The sequence below is a fragment of the Pteropus alecto genome, unplaced genomic scaffold (genome assembly GCF_000325575.1).
Source record: "Pteropus alecto unplaced genomic scaffold, ASM32557v1 scaffold210, whole genome shotgun sequence".
NCBI classification, from domain to species: domain Eukaryota; kingdom Metazoa; phylum Chordata; class Mammalia; order Chiroptera; family Pteropodidae; genus Pteropus; species Pteropus alecto.
Genome location: NW_006431288.1, coordinates 3,687,552 through 3,710,022, shown reverse-complemented (window position 1 = coordinate 3,710,022; position 22,471 = coordinate 3,687,552). Strand labels below are relative to the sequence as shown.

The 22,471-nt window shown below is 42.6% G+C and overlaps 1 protein-coding gene across 6 annotated transcripts in view; it reads left to right on the top strand.

The window, feature by feature from the left end:
• IGSF9B (immunoglobulin superfamily member 9B) overlaps positions 1–11,342 on the top strand; it is a 58,422-nt gene extending 47,080 nt beyond the window's left edge. For 5 of the 6 annotated variants that reach the window (XM_025039607.1, XM_006905802.3, XM_015597599.2 and 2 more), the window contains one exon: positions 15–11,342. In XM_025039607.1, coding sequence (XP_024895375.1) covers positions 15–223 — 209 coding nt within the window. In that variant the 3' untranslated portion in view covers positions 224–11,342. The remainder of the gene's footprint in view (positions 1–14) is intronic. The other variant, XR_003043058.1, reaches the window with a different exon arrangement.
• The last annotated feature ends 11,129 nt before the right edge of the window (positions 11,343–22,471 follow it).

Genomic DNA, 22,471 nt, shown 5'->3' with positions numbered 1-22,471 from the left:
TTCCTCCTCCCCAGATGGCCCTGCCTCCCAGGCTCAGCAGCTTCCAAACTCTCAGGTTCTGTGGCCCGATGAAGCTGTCTGCCTCCGAAAGAAGAAGAGACATTCTCGGCCTGACCCCTTTGCCCGCCTCTCAGACTTGTGCCACCGCCAGCTTCCAGAAGACCAGACGGCGATTCTCAACAGCGTGGATCAGGAAGACCCTGGCCATGCCACTCTGCTGTGACAACACAACTCTAAGTGCTCCCAGAGCGAGAATGCTGAGCTGAGGGCAAGGGAAGGGGATGCATGGTGATGGGTGCTGGGGCCACGTCTTCTCCATCAGTGGAGGCCTGGCCTGCCCAGTAGTTCTGAGGGTTGCTCAGACCTTCGTTCAGCCTGTTCTCTCTCTGGCCAGAGTGGGAGTCTCCTCCAAATCCTGGCCAACTGGCCTTGTCTTCGGGATACCAGGCCAGGCAGACCTTTCAGCTGTGGGTGGAGATCAGGAAGTGAACTGGAGACAGGGAGAGATCTGCCTCCTCCCCTCTACTCCCCTCTATACTAGATTGATTTTTCTCACCTCTTCAAAGATCTTTGGAAGTGAAGAAGAGGAAAGCAATGGTTTTTGCTGCTCTCTGCTTCTGCTTCAGTTTTTAAATCCTGGGAGAGGGCTGAACTTCCATCTCACTTTCCAAACTCTACATATATATAGATATAGATACAAATGCATAGGTATGTAGATCGTGGGTTTCTCTATGTGTATATATATGTACATCGAAACAGCAAAATGCTGTTTATTTCTGTGGCCAATGAAAGAAGGAGGAAGAGGGCAGCAGACATGTGGGGTTTGTGAGTAGGACTGGCAGGGAGCTGGCTGGGTGCCCTGATGTCTGTCTCGGGGATTACTCCTTTGGAAACAGGATTCACACCTTCTCAGCTGAATTCACCACTTTACCTTCTCCCATCTAGAGCAGAAATTGAGGCTTGCCATGATTTCCAGCTGCCTGCTTTGTGAGTTCAGCAATGAGTTACCACAGAACTAAACATAAGCCTTTATTTCTTGGTTCCTGAGTGAGGAAAGGGTGGCAGGCAAAGGGTCAGACTGGCATCTTCCTTCCACAGTTTGGCTCAGAAGTAGAAGCTGCTTAGTAGCAGGGCCAAGAGGCAGGCCCTGATGCACAAACTCAAGCTCTTCCATCGGTCCTTTTTGGTCCAGCCAGGGCCAGAAGCCTTGGGGCCAAAGAGCCTCCCATTCTGGAGCCGTCTGTGCTGAGCACCAAGCTGCTGCTGCTCTATTTATATCCCGCCTCTGGCTCGGCACCCTCTGGAGTGCTGTTCCAAAGCTGCTGACTCGGTTCCTCCTTTCCTTTTGTGGGAGCTAATTTCCCAGATTGATTAATTGCCACTTGTAGGGAGCCCGCCGGCAGCTCCTTTTCCATGCTCTCCACGTGCTGTCTGCAGACTCTTCTCTGCTCTGGGCCTTCCTTCACACCCTGTGGACCCTGGCTCCAACGGGATGAGATCGGACAAACCTAAGGTGCCCCAGATTTATGGGCTCTGGGGGTGCTGTGGATCCCCTCTCTTCCCCTGGTTCATATTTAAATGGACCTGGCCAAGGCATGGGAATGAAGGTAGAGGGGGTGGTAAATAGGGGCCTAGGTTCTGAGCCTTTCTCTGCCAAAATCTTGTCCTAGTTCAAACTATGAGCACCCAGAAGCTTCTGTGAGGTCATCTTAAAACAACTAAAGATGTATCTCTCTCTTCCAATAAGATAATGGTGCTGCCTAAGCACAGGGCAGAAGGCCCTGAGGGTGGATGGGGTGCACCTGGTTTCTCTTCCCTTGTGCAGGAGCCTGCCCTTCTAGCTGCCAGAGAATAAAGGTGGCTATCGGATTCCTTGAAGTATTTCCTCCTTGGTGCTGCTGTCTTCGTGGGTTTGGGGACATCCACCTCTCCCCAGTTATCTGCTTACATGTTGGCCAAGTCAAAGTACTGGAGGCATCCGCATGTCTCACTGCAGTTGCCAGGTGAGGCTTCTGAGAGCCAGGAAGCCACTCCTTGCTGGGAGCATCCGTCTTAGGAATGAGTCTTCTGCCACACAGACCCCGGTGCTTCCTTTCTGTCGACTAGCGAGTGGAGACCAATTCCTCCCATGGGGTTCTGCCACGCAAGTCACAGCCTCAGTTTCTTTCTGAAAGTTGTGAGTCGTGGAGAAAGAGGTGGAGAGGGGAAGTTTCTGGCCCTCGTCCTGTCGACTGCCTCATCTCTCTGGGGCTAGGCTTGCACCCTCCTGGCTAATGCACTTTTCTGGGCATCCAAATCCACTTTACCACCGGGTGGCAGCTCCAGCAAAATGGAAGAGCAGAGGTTGGGTGACTGTCTTCTTTCCCGAGGTAGCACTACCTCTGCCACTGTACCCCAATCAATGACTCACTGAATACCTCCTGGGGCATGTGGGGCCTCATACCGGGTCAGTCGGTAGCTTCTGTCTGTACTCTTCACGGCATGCCATTTCTTACACTGGCTGGAACGTGAATGTGGGTTATAGGTCTTCAGGATGAATTAGTTTAAACTTTCTAATCCCTGTGCTGGGAATTCTAGGCTGTTTAGGTTACAAAAGAAGTAGAGAAGATGAGGTGGAAGGCTTTGCTTCTTTAGGATGTCATAAGGGCCAAGAGCCAAACTCTTGGGTGAGGTGCCTCAGACTGTGGCTGTGCTTTCCTGGAGGACCTGCCAGTGAACTATTGCCAGTGCCAACAAAGGTGCTGACTCCTTCCTTTTTGCTTCCTTTGGCGGTGCCCCTTACCTCAGCACATCAGACCAAATGGTGGGAGCAGTGCTTTTTGCTGGCCACTGGGTGGCAGCTGCACTGGGCATGCCCAAGGCTAGGGAAGGACACAAGGCCAACCTCTCTCAATGGCCTTGGTCTCATTTCTCCTCCCAAGAGGGCTTTCTTCTTGTGACAGTGTCTTTGAAGGTCAGCAGCCTTTCTACACCCCTGGGAACTATTTCAGTCCTTCCTTCAAGGACTTTGGTGGAAATTGGCAGAATACAACCCCTTCTGTCCATGTGATGGAGGGTAAAGATATCACAGGCACATACTTAAGTGCTGGGTGTGTGCATGTGTGTGAGGGTGTGGTTGTGGGTGTGTGTATGATGGGAATGTAGACATTTCTAGGGACCAAATGTCCTTTGTACTCTGCCTTTGAACAATTGCAATGAGCACTATTAAGCTTCCTAGAACTTTCACACTCCTCTGTATGGGAGATCAAATGTCTTCCAAACTCCCCCTTTATGATCTCATAACTTTGCAGTAGAAGTAAGAAGTAACTTGGATAAAAATCTATTCCTTTGTCTCAGTCTTTCGTCTGCCCCTCCATTCTGCATCTTGACTAGAAACTATGGCTGTTTCAGGCTTAGGATTTCACAGACCAGGGTCAAATGCTTCTAGAAGGGGCTCAAGGTTGAAGACACTTAGGAGGACCTGAGACTGCAATTATTTGGGGAAAGAAAATGAGCAATAAAGAGAAGGGGAGTCCTGTGTCTTGATTTGTTGGCTTACCACAAATTAAGTGGGTTTCATGACAGGAGTGAGATCATGCATGTAGATTGTCGTTTGTGGCCCTGGCTTATTCTATGCTGGTGAACTCTGCTACCATATCTCCCAGCCTATCTCCCTTGCAGCTTTCCTTGAGAGATGGGGGCGGTGTGTGTGTGTGTGTGAGGGGCCTTTTGAGATTTTACTTTCTCAACAGGAAGGCTGCTTCATCCCGCAGGGCTGGCAGGGTCTGTGGCCCCCTTTGAAGAGGGGCCTGTGTCCCATGATTATGCTCCTGGGGGAATTTCAGTCAGGGGTGGATTGGGGTGAGAAATTATTAATAGTTTTAATATTCTGTTTTATTTTTGATTCGGGATCTAAAATACTTGGGGTTAAACTGATTTCAGTTATTCTCCCATACACTTTTCATTCAGAGGACACTGAAGAGCGTTCAGAAATATCCTGACTAGGTTTCTTTTTTTGGGAGGGAGGCAAGATTGACAAAACAATAGTAGCTTCAGGGAAGAAACAGTCTTCACAGAGCACCAGGGCGACTTTGCCACGCCTCAGGATTAGAATCTGGGGCTGAAGTATGTGTGGCTGGAGCAGTTTCTTCGGGTTTTGTTAGAAAAAGCCTTTTTGGGGGGTGGGGTGTTGGGGTGGGTTGGGGAAGAATTGTACATAAAGTACATTTTATTATTATGTAGAGAAACATAAGAAAAGAAAAGCTCGTGGTTAATCTTGGGCTTGCTTTGCTTGCATGTAGAGGAGCTTTGGGGAGCATTGCAGGGATTGCTGGGGAGCAATAGGAAGTAGTCCAAGGGTAGAGATGGGTGGGAGCATGGGTGGCTCCCTCTGGGAAGAGTGCACATTCTCACCAGGCCTTCTCAGCCCAGCTCTGCCTTTCTATCTTCTCCAAAATAGAGGGAGGCAGGCTCAGCAGGCTGGAGGTTCAGAGCCCCATGGGGCTGTACTTGTTGCTTTGGGGAGAGGGCCCAGGAGGCATGTTTACATGCAGATCAAGAATGAATAAGGTAATTGATGGGCTGGGTATTTCAGGAAGGGGAGTTAGGGAGCTGGGGCAAGAGAGGTCAAGTTTTTTTCCCTGGTTTCTATGAGGCTGGAAGGTTAGGTCAGCCAAGAGTTGAAAGTGGGGATCCTGGTATAAGACAGTGAGACCAAAGCCAGGGGACATCAAGACTTACCTTTTTCTTTGGGGCACATGACAACTTAGTTATACCTAAGGGTGAAGTGTACAGGTTGGAGGTTGTCCCAAGAAAAGGAAGAGAAGTGACTATACTGGGTGGGGACAGTCTGGAAAGGGGTAGCAGTGAAGATCATTTTGGGGGCAGTTGTGGGAGGCTAATGTTTTTATTGCATAAAGACTATGGGGGTTGGGGTCTTGGCGCATAGGCCCAGACTGGATCTTCAAGAGGTCTTGCTACTTAGCTAGACTTTTTTACTTCTTCTAGAATTAGCCTATTAACACTAAGTGCCCAAACCAAACATGGACATATTTTTTGTGATGTCTTTCAGCTTTATCTATTTGTTACTGGAGACTCCTCAAGCCCAAAGCTAGGATAGTTGTCTTGAGATTCCAAGGCTGTCACCAGCTCTGTGTCAATGAAGAAGGAAGAATCATTCTTGTGAGCTTCCCGTGCTTGTTCTCATAAACAGAAGTGGCAGGTGGCCTTTTCCTCCTCTTCCATGATCTAAAACTGTTCCTGAGACATTGTTGCTGGTGATGGAGAGGAAGGATTGGGGCTTGGCTTTTGCATTCATTACCTTTTCTTCTTGAGGCACAGAGGCTGCCTTCAGACTATGAAGCTACACCTAGATGTTTGTTCTCAGTTTCTCTTCCTTTGATAGGTTAAGGTCACTAGTCTGGTTAACATAGGAGGGGAAAAAGATTCACCCTGAGATCAGACCAGCTATGCCTCTGTCCTCTTTGATGTCTCCAACGCTGTCTCCTTTCGGATCAGGAGGCAGAATTAAAAATCTCTTCTTTAGAAGAAGTCAATAAACCAAGGATCAAAGCCCAGATTGGACTTTAGCCTCTTAGCATCTTGGTGTTTGGTTACAGTTGTCCATTTCCATCTCTCCTTCTGACTGGTAGTGAGGCCACACTGGTCCAGTGTTTTATTTCCGGGCTCCCACGTCTATACTTTCAAATAAATCTTTCATGAGCAAATACGATATCCCCTCCAGATGTTTTGTGTATTGGGTTGCTAAGATAGAAGTGTTTTCACGATCTCATTTTAAGGTGATAGAAAAATTCCCAATAGATTGAATCTGATCCAAAGATACCCTCATGCCCCAAAGGTTTCTGTCTAGGATCAGGAACAATTAAGCATTAGTACAAATACCATTAATGGCTGGCCATGCCTTATAGAAGTATAAATCAGAGTATCTTGTTTGCTAAATATTTTGGTAGAACAGCAACCAGCAGTTGAAATCACTTGGATTTTCTCTTCTGTGGTGGGTCCATAGTAGTAATTAGGGTTTCTGAAGAGGGCTGATGACATAGTTATCAGCTTTATTCCACTGGCTGGGAGAGTTAGACTGGGGAGTTAAGAGTGGTACAAATTCAGTTCCTGTCCCTGGTCGTGTGGCTCTCTGTCTTTCCCACCCCACTACTAGATGGTGACATGAATGGCTGTCTGAGTCTGTTATTATTTTGAGTCTTGAAGAAATGTGCTCCACCTTTCCCTGGCACTGGGTTTCTTGGATTTATTTTAGGAACTAGGGAATGCTCTTCTCCTTCACCCCACAATTAAGTTCCCATTCCTTCTTTACCCCACTTCTTCATGGCTCCAGGGATTTTGAACTTGCGCATGGTTTACAATGGGGAGGTGATTGGGTGGGGCAGGGAATCTGGGAAGGGAGAAAGACTGGGCTGGGGAGGGAGGGATTTGCGTTTTCAGCCTTAGAAATACCACGAGCATGCTTTTGGGCCATGTGTGGGGTTTCACATGTGTAGATGGAAGGGGCACATGCCAACTTTCCTCATATTGGTGATAAGGGATTAGAGCCTTTTTGCTTCTTTTGGCTTAGGGCATCTATGAAACCTTGTTTCCAAAGGAGGGGAATAGACCTCCTCGTGGTCATGTTGCAATTCTTGGAAGGGAAATTGTCAGTCACTCTATCAACAAATATTTATATTGCCTACTGCGAATAATCAGAGGTCTGTCATGAGTAGATGATGTCCTGGCTGGAGAGAGAAATAGGATTGTCTCACCTGTCCCTCTGCAGTTATCAGGTTCTCAATCTGGTCTCTAACCTCCAGTCAGCTATCTATTCCATGTTTCTTTCCTGGGCTCAGGAAGTAAGAATATGTGTGTGAGAGTGTGTGGTGATGTGTGTGTGTGGTGTGTGTGTGGCAGTGTGTGTGTGGTGTGTTGTGGTATATGAAGTGTGGTGTGTATGTGTGTTGGTGGTGTGTAGGTTGTGTGTGTGTCGTGTGGTATGTGGGTGTTTGTTGGACGGTATGTGTTTGTGGCGTGGTATGTGTTTGTGAGGTATGTGTGTGTGTAAGATTTGTAGGGACACACTAATTTGCCTGAGGAGCATCAGGCCTCTTTTTAGTTGACTCTTTCTCTGCTAGGCAACTTCTGTTTTGGTAGGAGGGTGAAATTAGTAATATACCATCTTTAGTGTATTTTTTATGGAGATTGTATATAAAATTATATAAATAGATATAATTTGTTCTATTTTAAGGAGACAGGGGAACTTATGTAAGGGGGCGGGTAGACAAAAGGATCAGATGCAATAGTTGTGACTGGGAGGCTTCACGCATGTGAGATATCTGGGGAGTGGGAAATGGGAGGGCAGGAGACTAAAGCCGGGCCAGAGGAGTGGGGGCTGGTGCCCTCAGCACACACACACATATATATATAGACAAAAAACCTATATAAAGTCTATCTAGCTAGCTTATCTATATATCTATATATCTATATGAAGTCATAGTTTGCTTTATTTTTGTACCTGTGCTTAGAGATGATGGAGCAGGACCACCTTCCCAGGCAGTCTGGGATACTAGCTCATGCCTTGATACCCCTCTTTCCCCATCCTTCCTCTATGCCTCTTCCTTTGAAACACTCTGTTCAGAGTTGCTTGGGTATTTCTGATGGAAATGTGCACATGTGAAAAATTTAAAAACAACAAAACAAATAGTCTCCTTGCAGAATGGACAAATGATCTGAAGGTCGTGGGGAGCTACCAGATTGGATAGTCTCCCAAACCAGGATCCATAGTATTTCTTGTCACTGGGAGGTGACACTGTGGCTTGAAAGGTGCTTTATATACCGAGGATGGACAGTTGAATCTATCCCCATGTTGCTGTGGGTTGGTACTCAGTTTCTCTGAAGGAATCTGGCTCAGCAGCATTTGAAGAAAGTCAAGATTACATAGAGGTTTACAATACCTGACCCGGTTTGTAGCACCTTGACTCAAGCACTACTGGGGGGTGTGGCAGTGAGAAGGAGGCATCTTAAGATAACTTTGTGAGGCTGACTGCATGGGCTCAGGCTTAAAGAAGAATACCCTGCTCATTCTTGCTGCAGTTTCTTGGAACCAGTGTGAATGTGATATCTAATATAAATATATCATATATGCTTTTTTCAGTTGTTATTTTAATTGGAAAATAAGGTGGCATTAGAAATGGAATGGTTCAGTCCTGGGGGACTGAGTGGAGGATGAGGAGCGGGAGAAGAACTTTGGGCATAATGGGAAGAACTTTGGGACAGGTAGAAATGCCTTCTGGTACCTGGCTTAGGACTTAACAGACTGAACAATATATCAGAAGAATTTGACTCAGAACTGGAGATTTTGGAGAGTAGGAGCTCACTTGTATCTGAGTAGGAAATTTTGTGTACCCTGAAGTATACCTCTCTGGGAATTCAAGACCTCACGTATGCGGCAAGGGCCTTGCACCTTACAGCCTCAGCAATTGTCCCCTGGGTGCTAGCTCACTCCTCTGATTTGTCAAGAGATGAAAATGATGTGTTTGAAGCTTGTGTAGGGCCAGATGGTGCAGGCAGCCAGGAGAGACTCAAGGCTGCAGTCTCTCTGCTCTCATCCTGCTTCTCAACTAAAACAAAGGCAATACTAACCCCTCCTCCCCAATCAAAATGTCATGCTGTCCAAGAGCTTTTGTCTCATGGAGTTTGATCATTAGAGGAACTCAGATACCTCAGCCATGGGAAGGGCTCTCCTAACATTTTTGGGATATATGGGAAACATAGGGTATGGTGGAGCTTGAGTCTGACTCCGGACCCTTCTGCCTCCACAATGTAGACTATGGGTCACTGTGTCCACTGAGGCACACAGTTCCCAGGGACTCAAGAACACTGAAAGAAAAATAGGCTCTGTTCATGCAGTACTTGGGGGACTCCAATTCTGGATCCAAGTGGCTGTGTGTCCGTCTTTGGAGGTGACTGATCTTTCCTGCAGTCTTCTCAGGAGGCCAGAGGATACAGCCAGAAGTTTCTGGTAAGATTTTTCGGGGAGGTTAAATAAGAGAAAAAGCAGCACATTCTATGTCCCTTCCTGGATTGCAACTCCTTCCAACCCACCAAAGCCTCCACATGAAGAGGGCTCCCTATTACTGTGCTGTTGGCTCTTAGAGCAATCCTCCTCTCTTTCTCCATATACCCTGTCCTACCTCTGGTGTACATGCAACCAGCAGAATAAATCATTTCAGCATCACAGGTTCCTCAAAGGGTTAGTACCTCTGCTAGGTCTAGGGTTAGTTCTAAAACTCTGCTTCTTTCCACATTAAACCCAGGGCTTAATCCTTAGAAGCCTCAGCAGCATTAAGGTATGAGATCAAGAGTCACTGACCTGCACATTCCCATCCCATCCCATCCCAGTCTTCACCCTTCAGCTGGGCTCTTCAGTTATGTGAGAAAAGGTGAAGATAAGAAACATAGCCCATAACTTGAAATTATGGAGCTTGGAGGGGATGTAATGCTTACCTCTGCCCTTTCCATGATCCTGGCCACAAGCTCTCAGAAAGATGGTGAAAGGATGGACATTGGAGGAGAAAGGATAGATAGCCCAGCAAAGATCTCCAGTTCCTCTGAAGAGCCAGTCTTTCACAAAGGCACAAATGGATTGAGATCTGATGGTACATGGAATAAGCAAAATTACCTACCTTTGAACCTCTCAGTTAGTGGATAGGTTGGTGGGATGAGTGCTTTGATTAAGCCTTTGAGGTCCACAGCCACTTCTAGTAGGAACATGAGCTGTTCCATATGCCTGTGCCATACTCTCTTGTTCTCATATAGTGGAGGGATATTGAGTTTGAGTGCTTTTCCATTTTGGCAGGTGGTAGAGGACTCTATAAAGTTGTTTTAATTTTGCTTTCTCTGTCTGCTAAATGGAACGAGGGTTTGGAGTAGACAGATCCACTGGGAATTGCTCACCCAAGGATAATTATAGGCCCTATTCTTTTCCCATTTACATCGACCAATAGCTTGGGGAAGAGGGATTTGTCCATTGCTCTTTGGCTTTTTGCTAGGCCCTTCCACTCCTCTTTGCTCTAGATGTTCAGGTTGAGCCACCATGGGCAATATAAAAGTAGGAGGTGGAGGAAGAGGAGATGCTACACAGCAAACTTCCTGTTCGTAAAGGATTGGCCATGATATTGGAGTGTGAAGGGTCTCTCCTGTTGTTTAGTAAACTATGGTGCCCAGGGACTGGGAGGGGATGTGTTGTAGAATGATCTAGTATGTTGCTGGAACTTTAGACTGAGGTGTCACAAGGGGGAATGGTTGGTTTAGGAGAGAATAGCAGCTTAAAGCTCCATTACCAAGTCATCAATCTCAAAAAGCTCCATTTACCAGTACATCAATCTCAGAAAGTCTTAATGTCTCTTTGGATTTAATTTCTTCACTACCATCTGTGGGGCCAGAGGTTGAGGGCATGGATGGGGTGTGCTTTCACCAGGTGCTTGTGTTTTTTCACAGCCCGACTTGAAGGGACCATATCCTGCATCATGTCAGTGACTCTTGGTTCCTTTTATCTTCAACTTTTCCTCTTTCACCAGGAGAAATTTATCATCCTGGATATAATTCTTCCATCACATACCTGGAGGCAATTCTGTGTGAATTGCTTTTCCCCATTTCACCCAGTGGTCTGTAGACATACAGAAGCGGGTGACTAGGCAGTGTGGGTGGGGAGGGGCTTCTGATGCTACCTCTCCAAGACCTCTTAAAAACTCCATACCTCTAGATGCCCAGTAGCTTCTTGTATTAGTTCTTCCTTTCTAATGAGTCTGGATATGACTATTAGTTTCGTCATGGGAGTTGTTGCTCTCATTTCGAACTCTTTTATTTCCTCCTTCAACTTTCTTTGGGGGTTACCCTCCATCCATGCCAGGTCTTCTGAAGACTATTCAAACCTCGTTTCCATTTCTTGAATGTCAAGTATTACAACATAACTGCGCTAGGGTGCTTTATGGTGCTGTTCTTGAAGAGGCCAGCTGGACTGAACCTCCTTCGTCCCACTGGTTCCTTAAAATTTGCTGTATTTTGTCTTTTATTTGATTTTTTTCCATAGGGGTTTGGGGTGGGAGACTTAGGGGTGGTTTTTGTGTTCTCTCTCTCTCTTTTCTGTATGTATGGACTGGTCAAAGTCAGTTATCATGGGCAGCTGACTTCATGGTATTGGTTGGCTGATTTTGGTTAACTATTAAAGACAAACCAACAAATTGTACAGCTGCACACAGAACACCTTTGAGTGTGAACTTGAATGGCAACTAGAAGCTTACTTTTTGAACTTCAGGTATGTAACTCAAAAGTAAATAAAAACACTATTTTTTCAGTAAGCTTTTTTTTTTTTTTCTTCTAAGAGACAACTTAGAAATCAAACTATAAGAACATGAAATCGGTGCTGTACCAAAGCCTTATATGAACATATTCTATACTCTGTGTAACCTGTCTCTGGTGAGCTCCCTGCTCTATTCACTCTCTTCTCAAAAGCCTGGGAATGCCAGCGGGTGCCAAGCCTAGGGCTGGGTCTTGGGGAACTGTGGGCCAAGGGGACCCCTTGGAGCAGAGGATGATGGTGAAGGTGGGCCACTATTCTGCTTCCTAAGTAGACTCTGAAGGGAAACCAGGCATTTGTGTGTATGTGTGCATGTGTGTGCATGTGTGAGAGCTGATGTGTGTGTGTACATATGTGTGTGGGTGCGCTTACAGGTTCACAATGCCAAAGTGAATGCACTAACTGGGGCCCTGAAAGGGAGACCAAGGTTGACTCTGGGAGTGGGGTGGTTGTGGTAATGAAAATGGGAGCATCTTCACTCCCCTGTTTCCTGTCTCCTTCCCTTTCCTCGCTGTCAGGAAATGGAAGTATATGGAAACAGCTATACTCTCCACCAGGTGCTTTCTCCTCTAAGTCCACAAACTCTGAGGATTTATAAAGGGCCCCTCTAAGAGACAGGCACCTCTAACCACCAAATCACAAACTGCCAAGATGGGGAGGAACATCCCCTCAGCTCTTACTTGCTTTCGTGGGAAAGGGGATTCTTCCTGCAGGGTCCTTGACCTCCCTGTTCCTGGATCTGGGCCACCCCTCCAGGTGGGCTCTGATTGGCAGTTCCCCTCCTCTTCCCAATCCACAAAGAAGACCCAACTGGAGATGACCCCTGAGCCTTGCCTGCTCTGTGGTCCTAAGCAATAAGCCTGCTCTGGCTACCAAGGACAGTAACTCCTTTGGCCTTAGACTCTTGCCAGTTAAAAACTGAGTGACATCGTGAACTTGAGTAGGAAGAATATGAATCTGTGGCCCGCCGTGGCTCAGGCTGCCATGCCAGGCTCCACTCGCTGGTATTTTCAGGCTTGCCGGCTACTAACCAACTCATTGCCAGTAACAATTCATGTTCACATAGTGAGTTAAAAATCAAAACAAACAAACAAGTACATAAACAAACAAATAAGAGAAAGGCACATCACATGACAAGATGTGTAGCCCCTGAAGGTATCCTGAAAGTGTTGCAAGTTAAACGGATTAAAAGAAGTTTAGTATTTAATTGCTCCTCATGTAACATTACTCTGCTTCAGAAATGTTTTGTATTTTGATATAAATAAACATTTGTTAAAAAAGTTTATTTCTAATTTTTATTTATATGTAAGAAGTATTTTCTGATGTTATCTAATCTCATCTCTGGCTTAGGTTTTCCTAATCAACCCATTTTAGAGTCATTGCTCAACATGATTCTGAAAGGATTTGAGGCTTGGAGATTAAGAAACTACTCTTCATTCATTGAGCAAATATATATCGAGGGTACATTATGCGTCAGCCACTATTCATTTACTTGGGACCCATCAGTTAACAACAAAATAGTTAAGGTCCCTGGTCTTCTAGGGTTTATATTTTAGTGGGAGTGAGACAGACATTAAGCAATTATTGCAATAAGAAAATTACATAGAATATAATATGATGAGGAGTGCTTTTGGAAAAAAAAAAATAGAGCAGGATAAGGGACACCCAAAGTGCCAAAGGAAGGTGTTGCTTGCAGTTTAGAGTGCTCAGAGTGTACCTCACTGGGAGGATAACACTTGAGCAAAAACTGAAAGGGGAAGTTGCTTATCTCAGTGTCTAATGCACATGAAGCTCTTTTACTGTAGATTTTTTATAATGCCTGGAACCTTTAAGAACTAGGAGAAGAAATGCTGACTTTTCAATTATATGATGAAGATAGATTTTGGTTTGATTCCATTTTGTCTAAATGAGCCCTCAACTCTAACAGAGCTGGCCCTAGGCAAACTTTCACATACAAGAGTTAGTGGTGCAATGACTCTTCTGTGATTGAATTATACCTTTCACTAGAGGGGTTAGCAGGCACCCACATCTCATTCTGTCATCTCCAGGGTTGATTTGGTGGATTTCACTGCCTACATCAGCATACTTTCTTTCCCTTATCACATCATCTTTCTATTTTTTGACATTGTTTCTTCTCCTGTTCTATCTCAGCAATACTCTCGTTATCTATGAACTCCTACTGTACTTATTTTCTATTTCATTTGATCTTTAGGTAGAGGGCAAATGCCAAAATCTGATATTCTTGTTTATGCCTATAGTTTCAAGTGAAGAAATCAATGCACCAACCAAACAAAACCAAAAATAGGTCCATCTACAAATTTAAAATAGTGTAAAAAGTCTCCATATAAAATTTCCTAAAAGTCACTAGATGAGCTGTTATGCCAGGCGAGACTTTTAGTGTCTATATAGCTTTCTTTTGCCTCAATGATCTCTCACAATTCACATTCCTACCTAGTTTCCGTTTCCTCTTTCCTCTACCTTCTCTTTTCCTTAGCAGGCCATATGAAAATCTTTTTGATATTTCTTATATATTTAGGACTTAATTTCTAAAAGCAGACAGTGAGTGTATTGCAGTCTCCTATTTACACGTAAATGAGTGTGGCCCACCTTTTCAAACCCACCCTGAAAAAGCCAACTCTCCAGACTCCATATTAGGCTATGAAAAAGGAGCAGTCCCCCTAAGCTTCTCATGGAATGTGTATTTGACAGGAGGAGCTTATGAACTGAAATGAACCATTTTTTGTTAGATTTGTCAGCTCTGTGGCAAAGCTAAAGTAAAAAAAAATAAGTAGGAAAAAAATAGTGTGGGTGAGGAGGCCCTTTTCTGTGTTAAATTATGTTATTTATGGGACATTAATCTATTTTTAAAATTGGCCCTAAATTCATGTTGACCCAGTGTTCCATACCTTCTTCCACAGTCTGCAATGGAGTTCTGATAGGTCTATTTCATTTAATGTGGGCCTTCATTTTCACCAAGCTTTCAAGAACCATTCCAGCAGCTACTAGAGTCACCTTCCAGGGCCCCTGAAAGATGTGAAATCCTGTGTCATTAATCAATTCTCCTGTAGAGAGTTTTATATTCTGATCCCTTTGATCCAGCATGCAGGACACACTCTCAGGCATAGTATCCAAGTCTCTGGTCAGTACACACTAGCCAGGCCCTGAAAATTCTTGACAAAATCCCTGTCTTCTCATTAGACTCAACAATTGCCCAGTGGGGTCACACTGAGGTTTGACTCCCATTATATGTCTGGTGATAAGAAGAAAAGAATGGGGCAGCTGCTGAGGAAGTCCGGAATTTCTTATAAGATAACTGCCTCATTTGGGGCATCTGCATTTTCTAAAAGCAAGGGAGGGCTTCTATCTTTCAACAAGGAGAAGTGGCCATTTCTGTAGGACCAGAGGTTTCAGAGGAATCTGGAAGCTCAAAGTCTTCCAATGCATTCATCTATATATTCCCATCCCAGATCGCAGGGTCTTACTCCTTCCCTCTTAGAGCCATGACTTTGACATGGGAGACTCATCAGGCTGAAATTCAACCTTCTCTAAAATTCTGCCACTCTTACAGTTAAGTCTCTGGTCTCATCTTCAAGTTTGTCTGCCCTTCTGTTACACGAGATGAGATCTCTTTAAAGTTGTCAAGGAGACATTTTGACTCACATTCTGCTTTAAAATGGTGATTGAGTGCTCTGATCTTGCCTTTTCTCTCTTCAAAGCATCAATGGCATTCTGCAACAGCCACTCAATTCTGTAGTTCCTATATGTACTACTCTTTCTCTAGTATCTCTTAAATATAAGATACTCTTTAAATCTACATATTCCTTTCACCTGTACCTTGCCTCAGATCAGCCTAGGTGACATCTTAGCAATTGCACTATTAACACATGCTGGGGACTGTTAACACTGTACCTACCACCTTGATGGGGTCCCATTGCGTGTGAGTTGGCAAGTGATCCAACTCCAGAATTCCATCCTTCACCCTTAGAGTCTCTTGACAGCAGGTCTTAGAATGAGTTCCCTGTATGCAGTACTTAAGGCAGGTAATTTGGTGTATATGCTATATGGTGGGAATACTCTTCAGAGGAAAAAAAAACACGTAAGGGAGTAAAGAAAGTTAGATGGGACTGAGGAAAGAAGAATGTGGTCTCAGGTAAATTCTAGCCTTGACCTGATCTGTGGAGATCACCACAGAGAAGTCCCCCCTCTTAAGGCAAGGAGGTGGCCTTTCTATCCTTGTCAGCCATTAGCTATGGATCACCCCCGAGGTGGTATATAACCCCTTGGCAAGGAGGCTCCTGTCAGTCAAGGGCACTACTCTAGTGATGAGGAACTTGTGAGCCATTAGCTACCGACACTCAAAGAAGTTGGGGGATGGATGCAACCGTCTGGTATAGGGAAAATGGGTGGAGAACAACAGCACATAGCCTGGGAAATGTCACTCAGTGGTCAGCAAATTGCTCCATGTTATCAGAACTTTCCTTCTTCCTCCTAGCCCTAGATTAGTCAATAGTCACTATCTTGACTTTCTCAGTCCACTCCACCTGGACTTCTGTCCCCACTGCTCCACTGAGGCTTCCCTGTTAATGTCATCAGTTACCTACCTCTCTGATGCCCAAACTTATAGTCACTTCTCTGTACTTACCTTACTTTTCTTCATGGAATGGCTTTTAGTGCATCTCTTATACTCCTTCTGTTTTATGTGCTTTTTTTTTTTTTTTTTTTTCTGTGAGGACACCTCAATTAAATCAAAAGTTTGGGATCATGGAATCTCTCATTTTCTTCCTTTCTGCCTCGATATAAATAATTAGATGTGACTAGATGAGCAGAAGGAGAAGTGTCCAGGCCCTAAATGTAAATGGATACACTGAGACATAGGGAAGAATGATGAATGATGCCACACTGTATCAGTTAGATTTCCAACAGGAAACAATTAGAGAAAGGTTTATTCATAAAGGGACAAGTTTCCTAGGTGATGGGAGGAGACTAGGAAGACCACATGAGGTAGTGCAGGAACCAGGATGATTAGTGGCTGACTGTCACCATCCTAAGCCTCAGGGCAAGTGAGGAAGGAGAGGTCATTAAAATTGAGAAGGAGAAGGAGTCAAACAGAACAGGCCACTTTGAGAGGAGCAATGAAAAGGGATACAGCCAGCCCCAGATAACCTCACAGGAACCAAAGGAATAAATACCTTGACCTCATTCTTCTTTCTCTCTCCAATCTCCTGACAAGGCTTCTCATAGGCTGAAGCCAACTAGAAGCTAGAGGGTACAGGAGTCCATTGATATAACCCATATGGTGGAAGAGAGCAAGGAGGGAAGGAATGGATAATAGATCTTGAGGGGCAATCAGAAGATATCTGGCACAAACGACCTACCTACAAAATGTGGGACTTATATTTATGCTCAACTAACATGTTCTGTCACATTAAAAAAAAAAAAAAAACCCAAATATACAGGTTGGATTTGACAATTCATAGCCCGTTATCAACCTTGTGGAGAACAGGCCTAGTGGAAAGATGAGGAGAGGAAGCCATATTGCAGTGGATTAGGTTAAAAGGAAGATGAAGAAATAGAGATAGTGAGTGATAAAAAACTTTTAAGGAGCCCTAGATGATAAGGAGATATTTAGAATGGACTAGATCCTGGAAACTGCAGAATGTGGTAGATGTCCTCAATTCTTTACTCCTTCTTGTATTCAAAAACCCCTTGCCATGTAGTTTTCTAATGTCTTCGCTCTCTGACTCTAGACCTGATCAGATATTTTGCTTTGACCAGTGGACATCAGTGGATGTTACACAAGCAAAAGCTCAAATGAGCCTCTGCTTTAGGGCTTCCTTGATAGTGCTTCTGCCATTGCCATGAGAACATGCCCATGGTAGCCTGTTGGAAGACTATTGAAACATGGAGCAAAAACACATTGCTCTAAATTCTCCAGTTGGAGCCAGCCTATATTAGAATCCAGAGTAGATCAGCTGATCCTCAACTATGTGGGTAAGCCTAGCCAAGGTCAGGTGAGATACCTAGCTGACACCTAATGATTCCAGATAGAAAAGGAATGAACATTTATTGTTATATGCCACTGACATTTTTATTTGATTTTTTTATATAGCACTCCTGAGGCAATCAATAACTGATGCACAGAGTAAACTGATATTATTAATAAGCTCCCAAAGTATTGGAGACCTAAGTGTGAAACTTTTACTGTCACAAGCACCAGTGAAAACATAAATTCTTATATAATTGAGATATGAAAAAACTTTTTTACTATGGCCAAAATTCAGATGAAATTAAAAAATTAAATTTGAATACATAGAAATTAGAAAAAATTTTGCATGGCAGAAAGGCCATGTAAAGCATAACCAAAAGCAAAATTAAAAGTGCACAAGCAAGGCCAAAGTGATAAGATAGAAGGTTAATATATCTAATGTATAAGACCTTTCAATAATCAAAGTAAAACAATTAAATACTCAATAGGTAAATGAGTGAAACATATGAAGAGGTCACAAAAATATAAATGTTTTTTAAACAAATGAATAGATGCTCATTTTTTCCTCATAATTACAGAAAGGCAAATTAAACTACACAGAAATACTACTTCTTATTTATCAAATTGTCAAATATTCAAAAACTTTATAAGACACTCTATTGGTGATGCCATGGGAAAGGAGGTGTGCTCATATATTGCTAGTGGGAATAAAAATGGTACAACTTTATGGCATGAAACCTAGCAATATCTAACAGAGCTACAAATATATTACATATTGAAACAGTAGTCCTACCTCTATGGATCTACCCTGAAGCTACATCTCCAACAATAACAATACATATGCTAAGGATTATTAATTGGGTATTATTTCTAATAACAAAATATTGGAATTGCACATTCACAAGAGAGTGTTTCCCTAAACTGCACAATGCAGTGTTGTAAGCTGTAAAATGAATGAGGAAGATCTTTTTGAAATCATATGAAATAATTTCTAGTGCACATTGTTAAATTTTAAAAAAGTGCAAAGATGGAAATATATATATTCTGAGGATGGATATATATATAGTATTTAGTATTAATATTTATACATATAAAGTATACATAGTATACTAAATATGTGTCTAAATATAAACATATTATGTACATATTATACATATATTATTTATACATATAGTTATACATATTTAGTATTATTTATTGCTTCATAACAAATTACTACTAAACTTAATGGCTTTGAGCAATAATAAATATTTATTATCTCAGTTTTTTAAAACAACCTTACTGAGATATAATTGATATACAAAAAACTGCACCTACTTAATGTATACAATTTAATGAGCTTAAACATATGCATACACCTGTAAATCCATCACCTCTAAAAACTTCCTTGTGTCCTTTTTTTTTGTTTTGTTTATTTTTGTAGTAAGAACACTTAATATGAGATCTATCCTCTTAACAAAGTTTTTAGTGCACAATACAGGATCGTTGACTATAGGCCTACACTGTACAGTAGATCTCATCTTGCATAACTGAAACTCCATACCAATGGAACAACAACTCCTCACTTTCCCCTTCCTTCAGTTCCGGATATCCAATATTCTATTTTTTGCTTTTATGTGGGTCAGGAATTTGGGAGTGGCTTACTGGATGGTCCTGGCTTAGGGTCTTTCATTGAGCTGCAGCCAAGATGTTAGCTGGGGCCACAATCATGAAGTCTTTTCTGGATCTGGAAGATTTTCTTTCACCGTGGCTGGCAAATTGATACTGGTTGTTGGTGGAAGGCCTGTTAATCTCCATGTGGACTTCGCCGCAGGACTGCTTGAATGTTTTCCAACTTCTCTAAGATCAAGCAATCAAAAAGACTAAAGTAGAGGCTGTAATGTCCTTGTGTTTATATAGTTTGATCATATTCAAAGTGGGAGGAGACTGGACAAAGGCATAAATACCAGAAGGCAAGAATCTTAGGAGGAGGAGAAGGGGCTTTTCAAAGCTGGCGTGTGTGTATGTGTGTGTGTGTGTGTGTGTGTGTGTGTGTGTGTTTTGTGTGTGTGTTATGAGGTATGTGTGTATACTTTTTGAGTAAGAAAGAAGGGGGAAGTAAGAATAAATTTTAGAATTTCTGCTACTGGGTTGAATGACAGCAGCCCAATTTAAAAAAGCCAGATACATTACAAAAGTTTATTTTAACAGAATTTGGAGATTGTGTAAACAATAAGAAAGAAAAGAATTGGAATTCTGGAGAGAGCGAAGCCCTTCTGAGGAAAGCTGAACATTGCCAGTGATTTTCTTCTCTGGAGGCATTTATTGATTCTAGGCCTACCCTTATGTTTAGTCTTAACCTCTAATAGGGAACAGAAATCAGGAAGCTTTAGGAATCACACAGAGCAGGTATGACAGGGTGGAAACTCAAGGAACTCCAAATATATGGTAAGTTTTTCCTATAGGATATTTTTCTGAGATTGGGGCTGTGTATAGGAGGCTAGGTAGCTAGGCCAAGAACTTGGAAAAAGCAGAATAAAATATTCTATAATCTCATGATGCTAAGGAGACTAAATTCTGCCAGAGATAGGGCCTTCCTCAAATACACAGCCTACCTTTTCCTCGTGATAGTTTCCAGGTTTTGAAACTGCACGGGGGAGGGAACCTAAAGAGCTAAACTTAAAATCTTCAAAGGGAGCAACTAAATTCTAGCAAAAAAAAAAAATGTATTTAAAAGAAGATTGGACATGACAGAAGCAAGACTAGGGAACTAGAAGCTAGGATAAAAAGAAATATCCAAACTGAAGTGCAGAGAAAAAAAACAGGAAAGACAAAAGAGGCATGTGGAATACAAACAAAAAAATCTAATATACATATAATTAGGGAATTGGAGTCCTAGACAGAGAAGATAAATGGGCAGAAGCAATATTGGATGAGATAATGTCTGAGAAACTTTCTAACTGGTGAAAGATATGCCAGAGATTTAAGATTCTCAATGAACTCAAAGAAAAATGGATATACACCAAGTACATCATAGTCAACCTGTGAAAAACAACAACAAAAAATCTTAAAAGATTCAGGAAAAAATCCATTATTCTAAAGGGAGCAATAATAAGATTAAAGACGGACTTTTCAACATAAACGATGGAAGACAGAAGACAATGGAAATATCATTAAAGTACTGAAAGGAGCAGCCAACCTATAACTCAGTAAACAACTGAATAAATAAAAATATTTTATCTAAAATAAAATAAGGACAGGTTAATAAAAACAAATGATACAAATAGAAAAAATAGGATAGTAATATTAAAACTATCTAAAATGTATTAGTAATGACATTGACTTTAAATGGACTAAATAATCCAATTAATAAATAAATATTTTCAGACTGGATAAAAAACTACAACTATATATCATTTATAGGAGCATATTATATAAGTAAACAGAAAGGTGGGTAGTAAAATTTTAAAATATATACCACATAAATACTAACAATAAGAAGGTTGCTGTAGCTATACTTAATCAGACAAAGTCAATTTTAAGGTAAGAAATATTATTTTTGATCAATAAGGCTATTTATTGATGATAAAGTGAACAATTTAATAGGAAGATATATCAATGCTAAATATGTATGTACTTAATAGCACACCTTCAAAATACATGAAATCAAAATAGACAGAACTAAAAACATAGACAAATGCACAATCATAATTGGAGATTTTAATATTTTTCTCAGTAACTTATAGAACAAGTAAGGAAAAAAGAGTAATAATATAGAAGAATAGAACAACATGGTCAACTAATTTGAACTGACATATGTAGACCTCTATACTCAATGATAGTGTCCATATCCTTTTCAAGTGCTCATGGATTATTTACCAAAAGAGCCTATACACCGGGCCAGAGTACAAATCTCAGTCAATTTCAAAAGAATGAAATCAGAATAGTTCTCTGACTACAGTGGAGCTAAATTATAAATTAATAACTAGAAAATCTCCAAAAGTTTTCCAGTTAAGAAACACAACTCTCAGTAATCCAAAGCTCAAAAAAGAAATCACAGTATAAAACAGAAAATATTTGGGGCTGGATGATAATAAATGTGCTTGTGAAATGCAACTAAATCGATGTTTTGAGGGCAATTTTTAGTTCTAAATGTATATATTAGAAAAGAGTTCCGGTCAAGATGGCAGGGTAAATAAACACTGTGCTCGTCTCTTACCATGATCATATTAAAATTACAACTAAATTATAGAACAATCAACCTGGAGAACTATCTGAAGACTAGTTGAATATAATTCCTATAACTAAGTATCTAAAGAAGAAGCCATATCGAGACTGGTGGGAGGAGCAGAAACACGAAATGGGCTGGTCTCATATCAACGTGTGGAGGTTGAGCATTGGGAGGGATATCTTGGCTGCAAGGGGGACAATCCTTACACTAGAGCTCCTGATCCCAGGGTTCCAGTGCCAAGAAGAGGAGTCCCCATAACATCTGTGAAAATCTGTGAAAATCAGTGGGGATGAAATGGAAGCAAGCTGGAAATCCATATGTCCCCTTAAAGGCCCATGCTCAGACTTACTTGCTCACAGACACTCACCCTGGGCTTCAGAGGAGAGACAGTAGCTTGGGAGGCACCAGAGACATACAGGGAAAGACTGAATTATGTGGCTTCAGGGCAAGGGCTAGTTGAGCCCTCCCCCTGTGCAGCCTACAAGCAGACTCCATCTTACTTATGTTTAGTCCTCCCCCAACACAGCATATTCTGAATTTGGATGGTGAAATCTGCTTGCTTTACCTCTGGTGACTCCTCGGGACTCTGGCCCACCCAACTTGCAAATTGTCGAAGGCAAATTCATGGATGAGCAACCAGTCCCACCCAACTTTCTCGGCAGGAGGCTCAACAGACCTCAGCCCAGCCCACACACCTCCAGAGAAAATTCCATTGGCAAGCAACCATCCTCGGTCCAAGTTGCAGTATTTCTTAAACAAATCACAGGTAACTGTAGGCCCAAGGTGGCAACAGCTAGCCTTGGCATGATCCAAGACTTTTGCGAGTGGATACAAGCTCAGTACTGGCACCAAATTGGAATCTGCGTTGGCCAGGTAAAATCCACTTGCTTTACCCTGATGACTCTCTGGAACCCTGGCCTACCCACCTACCCTA